General features: G+C 41.5%; 2 protein-coding genes across 3 annotated transcripts; one reads left to right on the forward strand and one right to left on the reverse strand.

Annotated features, from left to right (window-relative positions):
• Positions 1–11: 11 nt before the first annotated feature.
• On the reverse strand, positions 12–5834 carry LOC118104937 (TRAF-interacting protein). Of its 2 annotated transcripts, none has more exons than XM_035152246.1 (16): positions 5688–5834; positions 4800–4927; positions 4653–4710; positions 4087–4173; positions 3872–3911; positions 3663–3790; positions 3467–3561; positions 3111–3224; positions 2242–2329; positions 2048–2137; positions 1880–1968; positions 1613–1768; positions 1461–1500; positions 1268–1372; positions 1126–1176; positions 12–490 (listed from the first exon to the last, which is right to left on the reverse strand). In XM_035152246.1, the coding sequence occupies exons 2-16, from the start codon at positions 4895–4897 to the stop codon at positions 383–385; spliced, it is 1347 nt and encodes a 448-aa protein (XP_035008137.1). In that variant the 5' UTR covers positions 4898–4927; positions 5688–5834; the 3' UTR covers positions 12–382. The 2 variants fall into 2 exon arrangements, with proteins under 2 accessions (XP_035008137.1, XP_035008136.1); XM_035152245.1 differs by lacking the exon at positions 5688–5834 and adding an exon at positions 5119–5310.
• Positions 5758–13662, forward strand: mon1a (MON1 secretory trafficking family member A). The gene is made up of 6 exons (XM_035152244.2): positions 5758–5904; positions 6433–6587; positions 9951–10340; positions 11002–11767; positions 11888–12035; positions 12628–13662. Exons 2-6 carry the CDS (start codon positions 6464–6466, stop codon positions 12766–12768), a joined length of 1569 nt encoding a protein of 522 aa, XP_035008135.1. The 5' UTR covers positions 5758–5904; positions 6433–6463; the 3' UTR covers positions 12769–13662.
• Positions 13663–13957: the final 295 nt, after the last annotated feature.

Consider the following 13957-nt stretch of genomic DNA (forward strand, 5'->3'; position numbering starts at 1 on the left):
CCACACAAACCTTAATTAAAAAAAATATTGTTTATTATTTTAGTTGGTTTTCATCCGACACAACCATTACAACTAAAAAAACAACTACATCATATCCACATGTTGCTGTTCATGGAGACAGTTTAAATAAGTCTGAAAAAATAATAAATAATTATTTTTCAGATGTCAGAATAGAGATGTGTGATGATCGGGGACATAATACTGTTCTACTGACTTTTGAATGGTCCAAAAATAAGTTTGTCTCTGAGGCACAGACACACAACTACAAAAAAGGCTCAAAAAAGCCTGAAGTCTTGACATAGAAAATTCAGACTAACACACACAAAAAATCTGTGCCAGAGCAGGACCAGCATGTCGTCCGGGGGGAAGGAGAAGCTGGCGCTCACTGCAGGAAGCTGTCCAGAGTCAGGCACGTTTCAATCCTGGGCGGAGGCCTGGTCACCTTCTTCCTTTTACCTTTCATCAGAGGGCGGATCTCTGATAGAGGAGACTGGAGTGGATGGTTAAGGAACGATGCAGACATGTTTAAGCAGTTTTTTTTTCTGACCTGCCTTTCACTTTATCTTTTACTGTTCTCTGGCAACCTAAAATCTCCACAGCTAGTATTACACAAATTAAGTTATATTAAAAGGGAGCAACATTAGCATTTATGTGTTATTTGCCATCTGACACATCAGATATAAACCCCATTTCGATCTTCACCAACTCCAAAGGGAAATATCTGACTCTTGAGCTGCTAAATCTACTATCAGGTTTAAGCAGCTAGTTGCAACATCATCAGTTTGCTGCTTGATAGATAGATAAACGCTTTATTGAACCTGAGGGAAATTTAAGTGAGATTTCATTTGCTGCTGAGCAGCTAAAGTACAGTTTGTTTATAAACATTTTTTGTTGAAAACAGCTGAATGCTGCTGCTGCTTAAAATAGGGTTAATAAAGTCTAAACCTAAAACAACATGGTATACAAGATAATTAGTGCAGCTTTTAATTTGTGTTGAATGATAGATTTACTGCACTTCATAAACAGACACCGTATAAAAAACTCTACTCTCTAATCAGGGGTTATTTCAAATAAAGGAACAGCCATTAAAACACAAATATTTCAGAAAGACAGAAAGCAGGATACAGCTTGGATGAATTTAGTTCGGCCTCCTAATCCATCATAACCAGTTCTCACCTGAAATGAGAAATGGTGTCTTCAGTCAAACCACTAAAAGTACAAATGTCATATTAGAACATTTTCAGCAGAGGGTTGTGTTTGTACGTACAACTCCAGGCTTCCTGTGAGGGTCCAACATGCTGCCAAAAGTTTTCTTTCTAAACAGGAGGGAGTTCCTCATAAAGAGATCCATGGATCCATCCTCATGTTGAGCCTGAGGTACAAAAAAGTATATATTAATGACACAAAAATATACACTAGATTTTTAAATGGTCCTAGTTAAGAGACTTTCAAAAACGTACCTTTGTTGAAGTTAAACTTTTCTCCTTGTGTTTGGACGTTCTGAAAACAAAGGGTTTTACAGACAGTTTTAGTTTAGAAACACACAACTCACTAGTCTCAGCTTCCACAACGTCCTCAGAACAGAGAAACACACGAGCGACAAAAGACTTACACTGGAGGGTCAAGACGCATCTTCTTAGACGGGATGTGCGACGGCCTCTTGGCAACATCATCTGGTGTAGACACGTCATAGGTCATATTGAGGTCAATGTCCTCGCAATCTGCAGGCTGGTGAAGGCGGGGCTGCTTCAGCTCCATAGGGGCCGGGCTGAAAGGTAAGCAGAGAAACGTCATCAACACAATCCCGCATGGCTTTGCTTTCATGAAAACTCATCACAAGTGTTAGGGGATGTCAGTCCAGTGCCTGCGCGACACGCACCTTTCAAAGACGAGCCGACTAAGGGTTTCGTTTGTCCGCGTCGGCGTGCTCAGAGTCTTCTGAAGAAACTCCACTTTCTTCCTCAGACTCTGGAGAAAGACACATGTCAATTTATTAACAAAGATTGTTTTTTATAAAACAAACTGAAGAATTGGCAGGTTTGCTTACAGAGATCTCTCTGTCTGCATTTGACAGCTCATTCTGCAGAGACTCCATGTCCTTCTTGGACTGATTCATCCCCACTGAGGATTTTTGTAACTGAAATCATACAGACGCACACACAGAAGAAAAAACATTAGAAATGTAAGGTTTAATGTCGCTTCCTCTGGATGTAGATTGGTCACTCACTCAGATAAATTTACCTTGCAGTTTGAGGAGATCACTTCTCTCTTGAGCTTCTCGCACATGTCATTTGAAGACTTCAGGCTTCCTTTTAGATTATCATACTCTCTGAAAAGGGATGGGATTAATGTACAGAGAATGATGATAGGGGAAACTGCATTAATTAAGACTAAAGTGATAAATTGAAAACGACAAGCTGTAACTTCGGCCCGACCCAGGCCTGGTATCAACATCCATCCTGAGAGATACGATCACAAGTGGTAAGTAAGTATCACACTTGGTATTAAAATGTGACCTGAATGTGTCTCCTGTGGCCACTTGTGATCGATATCACTTCACCGTTCTATAGGCAAATAAACATGTACGTCATGTGTGTTCACGTAGAACAAATGATGTTTTTATCCAGTCAAGAGTTTACAGGTGTGTCCAATGTCACTGTGTGTCTTGTATGTGTCAGTGAAAGCGAGAAAGAGAGGATTCAGGAGGGCCTGACTGAATATTGTGCAGCTGCTGTGAAGAAATATTTTTATAATTTAAGAAAAGTATCAGTCATTATGTGTTCGTCAGTGTTTATATTGTGTCTGTGGCCACAGACAAATCAACACAAGCTCAAAAATACGTTAGATTCCTTGTAAAAGTGTAGTAGGTCAGAGGACGTCAGCTGAGTAGTCGGTCTTTCATATGTGGTCCAGGATGGATTTGTGTTCACACAGCAAAAATAATGTAGCCCTGTGTGTTCCAATGTGGTCTGAGTGATTTGATCTCAGAACGGGTGCGTTCAGACCTGAACTTAGCACTGACCACTTGTGATCTGATCACTCAGGACGGATGTTGATACCAGGTTTGAAGTGGGTGTTAGTGACTACATAGACACAATTGGACTCTTTACTTCTTGAGAGAGATGCAGTAGATGGAGAGCTGCTCCATTGCTGCATGGCTGACACCCATATCTGTGATCATGGACTCCACCTCTGCTCTCTGACCCTGTAACAACACGTCCAGGCTGAGGGACAAAATGGCAGTGTTAGTTTCCATTATTCAGTGACTTTCTTATACAATGAAAGAAGAGACAGCTCTATGCAAAGGATGCTCACTGAGGTCTTTCCTTGCTTATATTTATCTGTATATTCAATTGAATAATAATGATTTTACAATATTGAAATGTTTAAGACAATTAAAACATTTTCACACAGGTCAATATAGTGATTATTAAAATGTGGCCCTAGACGATGTGACTGCAGACACCTTTCAAAAGTTTTCATCTTGGTTCTGAGTCTGCGAATCTCGTCCTTGGCAGCCTGAACATCATTCTGCTGTGTCTCTAGGTACGTCATCTGCTTCTGTAAGAGACCAAAACATTATACAGATAAATAATCAGAGTATGGGACAGTATCAGTCAGTACAGAGAATGAATTTGAACTAGGAAGAACAGACAGCGTACTCTAAGTGCAGAGCAGAGCATGTCCTTTTCCATTATCTCTTTCTTCGTGCTGTCCAGGTCTCTTCTCTGCTTGTCAACGGTGTCCTTCAAACTGTCCACCACATTCTGTTTGTCCCGCCAGTCTCGCTCTACAAATTGAGCAGACAGATTAACTACTACTTTACACTCAAAATAATCAGGCGCCATCATGGTACAGCTTAGTTTCTTACCTTTAGAGCTCAAAAGCACCTTAATTCGATCCAGCTCATTCTAAGGACGGGAGAAACACAATGAGATGACATCCAGATGATGTGACGGCAAAATCTGAAAATCGATGGCATCAGTCTGAATATCTATGTGTCTGGGCAAACTATTTCTCACACTATTTGTGACTAAATAGCGTTGATTCCACTGGTATAGTGTTTGGTTGTTGTGAATTGGGCACCTGTAAGCTTTCTGGGTCTGCGCCTGGGGCCCCCTCCTCTCCACCCACATCAAAGAACAGCTTGCTGATAATGTGTCTGGTGCTGACCTGCACACACACACACACACAGAGAACAACAGCACATAGGATTATGCTTTTTTTTCTGGCAAGTAGGAGGAGTGTGGGTTAGTGGTAGCTCGCTGATTTCTAGAAGATGAAGTCACATTAATGACATTACATTTCTCCCTGATAGTATGCTGTTATTAGGGACGTTTTGTATACATAAATGTAGATACTTCAAAAAACAAACCTAGTTTTAACCTTTGGAAAAAAAGTGTTAAATCACCAAAATTTGTCAGACACAAGAAAGCTCTTAAGATGCTTTCATTACTATATATGATTTAGTTCATATGTGATAGCCCTATTTCTGGTATTATTTGTGATTGTTGTTTTCTTTAAGTGCTTTCTTGTTATTTGTTTGTGCTTTTCCTTTTTTTTTGGCTTAACCTGAGAAATAATTATTTGATGAAGAAAACATAAACGTGCCTCATTTGTTAGTACTTGTAATTGACTTTAAGTTACTGTACCTGTTTCCTGCACTGTGGACATGTTTTTGTGGGGGCTATCTGAAACCACTGGAGGAGACTGAGGAAAAACAGGACAGGTAAAAGTGAGCCGCGGTTGAAATGTGTCAGAGAAGCTGATGTGCTGTTGAAGATTGGACTTTTTTGTACCATTCATAGTGGAAAGTGTGTCCGCAGTGGATGGCAGCTACATCTCTGGAGTGATCGAAGAAATCGGAGCAGATAGTACACAGTGCTCGGATTGGCATCTTAAAGTAGCAAGGGTCGTCCTGTATTGACTTTACAGAAAGAAAGTTAAATAAACAACAGAGTAAACATACAAATACACGTATCTTTTCCACACATGTGTTTGTAATATGAAATACACACACTGGGCTACACATGCAACGATATCGTCCCACAACACGCTAATGTCCCGTTAGCTTAGAGTAATGGCAACTTTAACCCTATCAGTCGTCACCATACTCACCAAACGAAGATGTTAAGTTACTGAAACATCCTACACGTATCTGTCAAATGTCCTTCCAATGTTTAACCCAGTTCACGTTATGCTATGAGGCCGAAGCTAACCAGCTAGCTTTAACAAACACAATACATCTCTTCCGTATCCGCGCCGTACGTTTAAACACAAGCCCCGCCCCTGACTTCTTCGTCTGTTTTTTTTTTTTGCTCTGCAAGACGCTGCGTTCAGGCGCAGCCACAAATCCTCCGACATATCAGCTTCTACATACACAGTTGTTTTTTTAAATGACACTGTGAGGACAGTAAAGTGAAAGCAAAACTTGTATTTCTGATCATGACAGTTTCATTGGGGACATTTATGAACACAATGATATCCACCTTTTTAAGAGAAATTTTCCATCTCACACATTCACATTAAGTGTGAGGAAGTAAAATATACAAAAAATCCCTTATAGCATCTATTCATTTACTTATCTTGGTAATGAACAAGCTTAGTGGATTGATGAAGACTAATGCACCATCAGCATCAAATAAGGAACTTTGGTTAATCTAACAGCACATGAAAGATGAAATTACCTTTAGAATGAATTTTATTTAATTCCAACCAAATGAGCCCGTTCACCCCCCATATCGAAAGAGATCTTCTGGAAGAGAACTTCATATCCCACAATTCCTCCTTCCGACCTGACGTTGACTAGCTAGTAAAGTGCTTCACTCTTGTGTCTGTGCTAGTTAGCTAGCTGCGCTAAAGTGGAGCTCCCCAACCTAATGTAGACAGGACCGGAAATGAAAGGTAAACACTTTACAATAATTTATCAGGGGTTCCGTGTGAAGACGAGGGTGGTTAAAGCAGACACACAGCTAGCTTGATAGCTTTATATACTGTTGACTTTGTGCTACAGTTAGCATTTAAAGTGGCTGCTTCTAAAGTTCTGTATCTGCATGTCTGGACGTGTCTCAGACTGAAGGGGGTGAAACAAGGATCGTTATATGATTTATAAAAAAGACAGAGGGTGTAAACATGAAATCCAAAAGCGTGAAGTACAATAGAAACATGTCAGTGTGAAGGAGAAAAGGTGTAACTCTCACAGGAAGCTCTTATGTTTACTGGTTTAGTTTCTCAGCAGCCACTAGTAAAGAGACTCATCAGCTTCAGTTCTGCAACTTGTCTGCAAATACAGAGGGTTAGTGCTGTGGACCATCAACTTTGATTGATTCATAACAGCACCAATACTGCAACCAGTTTGACTTTTAATCCCAGCCTCAGTCGTGAAGTTGTTGACCTTTGACCCTACAGCTCTCTGTCTGTCTGTCCTGCCAGGTGTGTGTCTCTGCCATAAGCAGCAGCAGTGATGGATGGTGAAGCCCCAAGGGCGAGTGCATCCTGGGAGAATGGCTCCCTGGCTCCTGTGGAGCGCCTCCGCACTGAGAGGGCGGAAAGCCCCACTCCAGGTCTGGTGGAAGGAACTGAACCAGGTGAGGCGGCATTCATATAGGGGGAATTCAGTTTGACACAGCAGTTAAAAGAACATTGAATCAAAGAAAGAAACTTACCCATGCATCACACATTCTGCAATGCACAATAAAATAGTTTTGTGTGTATATGCATGTGCAATATATATGTTCATGTGTGTATAATACATGTATAAGCTAACAAGTTCTTCTGTTCTGCTTTTAAAGCACAGAATGCACAGCAATTTATGGTCTAAGATGATGTGAGGTCATGTGATGCTCTGTACTGTGTGGCAGGCTGTTAAAGTTACTCCAGCCTCTTGCAGTGTCTGCTTGTATATTAATGTCCATATACTGTGGTGGTGATAGTTAAAGTATTGTGTGGTTGTGAATCTCAGCCAGGGGAGGCTGTAGGTTCTGGGTGCTGTGGTGTTTTTTCCCCCCGAGTCTGATGGCGGATCTCGCTGCTTCCTCTTTGTGGTGGAGCTGGCCTTTCAAACCTGCTTGTTGGGCGCACAGCGTTTCAACAATACTGACACTTCTTTCAAATATTTGCATAAAAACAGAGCAAAGACAAAGGATGGGGTGTGACAGGCATATCATTTTTTCAAAACGTGCAAGTTAGGCCCTTGTGAGAGGTGGACATGCAGTTTGCAAGTGACAAAACTAACATTTGACGAGTTCATAATAAAAGCTACTATGCGTAACTGACTGTAAAATTGTGTAAATTGATTTATAGGTGATGACATCAGCAACTAGTGAACAAACATTTTTGCTTTCCGAAGTTGTTTTTCCGACTTGAGATGGCCTTCACGATAATTTCCCCAGTCAGTGTGAATGCACAATCTGTATTTTCCTGTAGAGGGCCTCAGTGGTGTCCAGTTTGTTGTTGAGTTGCAGCCCTAGAAACTTGTCTCCACTCTCTCGCCTCTTGAAGCAGCACGGGGGCCTCTTGTTTTACTGAATGTCCACCACAAGCTTTTTGTCAGATTTTCCAATATTGAGTTGAAAGTTGTTGCGGTTGCACCATCCTTCGGAGTTTTCCATTAAGTCTCTGTAAACAAGGTCATCCGAGCACCTCTGTACGGCACACAGAGCAGAGTCCAGGCAGAATTCAGAGGTGTAGAGGGCGAAGAAAAACGGTGTTGGTACAGTTTCTTGTCCCTTGATTTGAGGCTTGTTGTTGTGGAAACAGTGAACCTTCTCAACAACATTGTCCTCATCAGAGAACCGGAAACCCTCAGTGTCATCTCCCTGGTCTTCCTGAAACAGGCCCTGGTCACATGTCCTGAAACACTCCCATCAGGGCCTCCCCCCCCCCCACACATCACTGCTGCCAATCTGCTGCAGGTGATAGACTCTCCTGCTAACGTTTGTCAGGAAGTAGACCACCTCTTTTGTTTCAGGTCTGTGTGGATGTCTTGACTTGGAAAAGCAAATGAATGAAATTATTGATTCATGTCATTTTTTTCTTTTGTCTCATGGGATTATATCACAAAACGTCCAACATGTGTACAGTACACGAGGGTAACGTTTACAGTATGCCAGTGTCCTTCTGAGTGAGCTGATCATGCATCAGGCCATGGATAAGATCCACCGTCATCAACCCTAAGTAATAACTCTTCTGCAAAGTGTCATTGATGCAAAACTAAAACTAAAGAATAGATGGCACTACACTCTAAAATGTAGCATCTATGATTGCTGCTTGAATCCACCACGATTTAAAAAAAAAAAAAAAAATGAACAGAAAATCTTTGCAGTGGTCAGTGTCTGCAGTTATGTTGGTTTTCAATATATCATTCCAAGAGCGTGCATGCTTACAGTATGAGAGTAATCAACTTCCCTCATGGTGGTGAATGGTGTTCCATGAGTAGACATCCTGTCGACCAATAGTTGCTAGGCAACAAATGGGCACATAAACCACAATGACTTGTTTTTAATCTCATGATAAAACAGTGTCGAAAAAGTTTTCCATTTTGCTTTGTTACGACCATGCAAAATTAGTGTTAGTACTGAATGTGTGTGAGAGAGAGAGAGAGACAGCATGAATATAAACATCCTGTTTGTGTAAGGAAATCACAACAATAATGTCTTTTTTAATCTGCATGTCACTCAAACGGCCATATTGTCGTCAGTTTTAGGTCAGTGGTCTTGTGATAAACTCTGGAATTTTTGACTTTATGAATAGACCGAGCGTCAGAATGCAGAATTTTTAAAGCTTCGTCATACCAACAATCAACTAGGAACTCGTCTTCTCGCAATCTCTTGCAAGAGCTGTGATAAAAGACATCTACTGACTGACGTCTGAAGAGGGAGGTTGGTGTTTTTTTTAACAGCCTGTCGACAGCAGCTCACTTCTGTCTTATCCAGCGCCAACAAATCCAACTCTGACAGGAGAATGGTGTAACATTTTCTGTGTTTGCACGTTTCAATCTGGACACGAATAGGACATTTAAGGCCAAGTTATCTTACTTTCTATCACAGTGGTTCTATTCTTCTCTTTCTCTAAATTAAATAAGTCATGACCAGATGTCATTCATTTCTGTGGCTGCTCTGAAAAATGGCATTTGTAGAAAAGGACTGTGCTCTTTTTTTTTGCCTCTAATAAAATGTTAATTCGAGACCAAATCAAAGGGGTGTTGTGGCGGACTCTGGACGGGTGGTAACAGTCAGTGTTAAAAAAAACAAACGAATGAATTTACTTTACTTTTTTAGTTTCATAGTATAAAATAGTATCTTGCAAAGCAAAAAGGTACAATGTAAGATTTCATGTGCCAGCTTTATCAGCCAGGCCAACAGTTTCTCCGTTCCTGACTGTGTCACCCAGAGGTGGTTTTGTGTGGTGATCTCAGTGGAGGTGGGGCAATTATTTGCCAGTCCAACCAGTTAGTGTTCACACTTGAGGTATTTTCTTTTCTTACTGCCGCCAAGGATGTTATGTTTTCATGTGCATTTGTTTGTTAGTCAGCAGGATTATGCAAGGACTACTGGACAGAAACCAAAACCTGATATAAGGATCCAGGATTTTTTTTTCACTTTCTTTAAAGTTGCATGTTTTTCCACATTTTCGTTGATTTCTCAGGAAATAAATTGTGGATCTTGATGAAACAAATCTGACTTATTTAGAAGACTAGAAGTGTGTGCTATTTGGTGCAGATCCAAATACAAATCTAGTTCTATCGAATTTAAAATGAATTTACATAAAAGGACTTTCAAGCGTTAGTTTTTACTTTTATGAGCTTTCCTCGGAAAAGGCCAAAAGATAAGAAGCACAAAAAACTTCCTCCAACAGACCTTTGGTTTTATATGCTTAATCGTTCATTCATTTTACATCCATGCATCATACTGACAAACATATGACCATCTTTTATCACTACATCGATGCAGGCGCCGGTCAGAAGAGTGCAATGTTCGTCCACGCACAGTCTTTCGAGGATCTGAATGCAGAGGTTGAGAAGGACGCTCGCAGGGACGACGAACTTGACAAATCAGAAGGAGAGCATGCAGAGGAGGAGCTCAAGGTGCTGGTGGGGGAAGAAAACATAGAGGAGCCACCCAACAATGCCAGTCCATTGGAGAGCAGGTCTAAGGAGGAGGATGTTTCCAGTGAGGCGTGGAGGAGCCACAGAAAACACGTGTTTGTGCTGAGCGATGCTGGAAAGCCGATCTACACCCGCTACGGCACAGAGGAGGCTCTGTCCAGCACCGTGGGGGTGATGATGGCCCTTGTGTCCGTCGTAGAAGCTGAGAAGAACATCATCCGCTCCATCCATGCAGGTCAGAATATAGGCTACATCCATACTACTATGTTTTCGTTTGAAAATCTATCTAAAACAATCCCTGTCCACGTGATTGTTTTGGTTCCGTATCAGTTTTAGTCCCCGTTCCTACTAAGACGTCTGAAAACGAACACGTACACTGGGCACGTCTCCTACACATGTAAGCAGTTGTATTATTGTAGAATGCTGAATTTAACTGCACAACAGCTGTTAGCAGAGACAAAAGGGTACGCAACTCTTGTAATTGATTATCCATGTTGCGTTCTACACTGGTAATACGGGATTGTTTTCTCCTCGAAGGGGTCAGATAGGAGCGTGGTGAATCAGCGAAGGCTACGTCATGACCAAAAAGACCCAAACAGCAAGCGGTTGTAAGTGTCTACGTCATTGTTTTCAAACATCTCTGTTTCTGCCCATCCAGACTAACTACTAATGTAGTTTTCAAACTAAAACGAGGCCAGCAGCATTTCTAAACATCTGCGGTTTAGCAGCTCTAACTCCGAAGTAGTGTGGACGCCAGGCGTAACCGTAGCCGAGTCGACGTGTTTTCAAAGGAAAATGTAGTAGTGTGATTGTAGCCTTAGGCTTTACCATATGGTACGTTTCATATGTAAAACAAATGGGTCTAAAATGCATTTAATGAAATCTGTTTGTGTCAGATGGCTGCAAAGTGGTTTTCCTCAGCAAGAGCCCCCTGGTCCTGGTGGGCGTGTATCGGACATGCCAGTCAGACAAGGAGCTGCTGCGGGAGCTGCAGTACATCTATTACCAGATCGTCAGCCTGCTCACGCTCACTCAGCTCAACCACATCTTCAAGCACAAGCAGAACTACGACCTGCGGCGCCTGCTGGCTGGCTCCGAGTATCTCACTGATAACCTGCTGCATCGGCTGGACCGGGACCCCGGCCTGTTGCTCAGCGCTGTCACCTGCCTGCCTCTGGCCGCCTCCGCCAGGGATGTGGTGTCATCGAGCCTGCAGGCCGCCAAAGCCACAAACCTAGTGTTCTCCATCCTGCTGGCGGGCGACCAGCTGGTTACGCTGATAAGAAAAAAGGACCAGTTCCTCCACCACATAGACTTGCACCTGGTCTTCAACCTAGTCGGCTCCTCCTCCTCCTTCCGGGAGGGTGAAGGTTGGACGCCCATCTGCCTGCCAAAGTTTAACACTGCTGGATTTTTCCACGCTCACATTTCATACCTGGAGCCTGCGTCCGAGCTCTGCCTCATCTTGGTGTCAACAGACAGAGAGGACTTTTTTAATATGTCTGACTGCAAGAAGCGGTTCCTGGAGAGGTTAAGTAAGCGCAGTGCCTACCAGGCTCTGAAGGAGGCGCTTAAATCTCCCAGTTATTCTGTGGCACAGGTGGGCATCCCAGAGCTCAGGCACTTCCTGTACAAATCAAAGAGTTCGGGGCTGTACACCAGGTGGGTAGGGTGTCTGTGGAATTAATTTAATGGTTAAACTTCTGTTTGAGTGGAAATCTGTATTCGTGCAAATCTTCAGGTGTTGCCCTTAGCGCTATACTCTTCCTCCTCTTCCTCTAGTCCTGAGTTTCCTGTGGTGTACCAGTCTGATGAAGAACAGGAAAGGCTGATGGGTTTGTACCAGGACCTTCACAGCTGCTTGCACCATCCAACAAGACCACTCTGTTCCTTCTACCGCTGTGGTGAAACTGAGAACCTGCTGGCATGGGTAAGACATTGTGACATGTGATGTTTTTTCAGTATTTCAGAACTCTTTTCACAAAACGTTATGCACCAATTTTCTCCCAAATCTCACATTGCACATGATTTGACATTACGAAACACACTGGCATTTATCAGAGCATCTCAACGTTGTGTATCCTCATCATATTCTTATCAATAAATTTGGTCATTATCAAAAAATGCTGTGAAAGAAATAACAACTTCTCATCCAAACGATGTATGCAGTTGTCAGCGCCTCATAAGCAGCTTTCAGACATGCAACGCTGACCAAATCATTGAAAACTAATTGAAAAGAAATCAAAGAAATCAAAGAAATTGCATTTTTTTCCCTTTTTTCCCACGTTCTTCATCAGAGATGAAGAAATGATTTATACCCATTATTTTGCAATATTATTATTAAAGTTCAACTGTACGCTGAATATGCTTTTATGAGAACAGCACTTTGTATATGTAAAATAAAATGAGTCAGGCCAGTTTTCCTTTTTTTTGTTTTTCATACTGAAATTGAGCCAAAGCAACCACTGACATTTGAATGGCTTCATGATGCCCCAAGTCTTTTCCTCTCGTCTTTTGTGCAGGTGACGAGCGGCTTCGAGCTCTACCTCTGCTTCAGTCCGCTGGGGACCAAGGCCCTGGCGGTGTCTGCTGTCAACAAACTGCTGAAGTGGATCAGGAAGGAAGAGGATCGCCTCTTCATTCTGACTCCTCTCACTTACTGAGCCCTTTGCTGCCGACTGACCTCCTGGACCGCAAGGCTTTGCCCTGAACGCTGACCAACAACTGTGGATGGAGTAGTAGTAGTCCAGCATCCACATACTGTATTATTGTCAAAGTAATTCATCTCTGGCTACTGTGTTCCTCAGATGGAATTCACAGGTTATGTAGATTGTGTAATGGAGATAAATTAAAGCTGTATTTTAGCTAGCTCGATTTTTATACATTTTGATTTGGATTGTGACAACAGATGAAAGTAGCCTCAGCATCATCAAATAGTTTCATAAATGATTCTTTTACTGGAACAGACCTATTTTGCCACTCAGATTTTTAAAGATATTAACTCTTAAAAATCAAAAATCAAATCTGTATTTCCAATACCTGCAGTACAATGTATTATTACAGGACATTTTGTTCAAATATGGTTGATAACATTCCTGTTTTTTCTGTGTTTTCACTCTACATGATGACTAATAACTGTAAGGCCCATTGTCATTTTAACCTCTATGCACTTTCTTTATGCAAAAAGCACTCTGATGAAATGTGTTCATGAGTCTATAACTTGTTTTACTGCTGTCATTATGTTTCTATTAACATGTCAGTGTAATTTGAATATATCCAGTGGCCATTTGCATTTTCCTTAAGGTTTAAGGAATTTATCATAGACGTTTTGTGTGGTTTGTAATTTTTTTCTGCTTATATAATGAAGCGTCATTGTATTTTATGGACTCTGCTTAAGAAATCTAACATTGCCACATCTGCCTCCTTGAATCATGCCTTAACTAATGGTCATTGTCAATATAAGGTTGTAACAGATCAGGCTTATTGCTGCGCCACGTCTCAGTGATGATGATTATATTATTAAATTAATGATATGTAATAAAACAGACTCCTGATCAGACTGTTTGTTGTGCTTGAGTCTTAACATAGACTGTACCATTACCTTAAGAGAACTTTGTAGTAGTCCTATAGTAGTTTGCGTAATGGTTGTAAAGGTGCCTGTTTTTATAACCCTGTGGTCCCTCAGTGTAATAATACATTCATTATTTAGCCTATTTTTATTGTTCTACATTCTACATTTTGGTTGTACCTGTGTTTATGGATTTTTCCCCCTGTGTGATTTATGAGTGTCATATTTGTGGAGACAGGCCCGAACTGGTCTGTTGGCTAAACATAAGTTCGCTGTACACTTAC

The sequence above is a fragment of the Hippoglossus stenolepis genome, chromosome 3, assembly GCF_022539355.2.
Source record: "Hippoglossus stenolepis isolate QCI-W04-F060 chromosome 3, HSTE1.2, whole genome shotgun sequence".
Taxonomy (NCBI): Eukaryota; Metazoa; Chordata; class Actinopteri; order Pleuronectiformes; family Pleuronectidae; genus Hippoglossus; species Hippoglossus stenolepis.

Coding starts and splice junctions, on each gene's coding strand:
- LOC118104937 (XM_035152246.1), bottom strand. CDS start 4,897: ATGCCAATCCGAGCACTGTGTACTATCTGCTCCGATTTCTTCGATCAC. Junction 2,330..3,110: donor TACTGCATCTCTCTCAAGAA/GTAAAGAGTCCA, acceptor ATCCCTTTTCAG/AGAGTATGATAATCTAAAAG. Junction 1,969..2,047: donor ATGCAGACAGAGAGATCTCT/GTAAGCAAACCT, acceptor GTCTTTCTCCAG/AGTCTGAGGAAGAAAGTGGA.
- mon1a (XM_035152244.2), top strand. CDS start 6,464: ATGGATGGTGAAGCCCCAAGGGCGAGTGCATCCTGGGAGAATGGCTCC. Junction 6,588..9,950: donor GGTGGAAGGAACTGAACCAG/GTGAGGCGGCAT, acceptor ACATCGATGCAG/GCGCCGGTCAGAAGAGTGCA. Junction 11,768..11,887: donor AGTTCGGGGCTGTACACCAG/GTGGGTAGGGTG, acceptor CTCTTCCTCTAG/TCCTGAGTTTCCTGTGGTGT.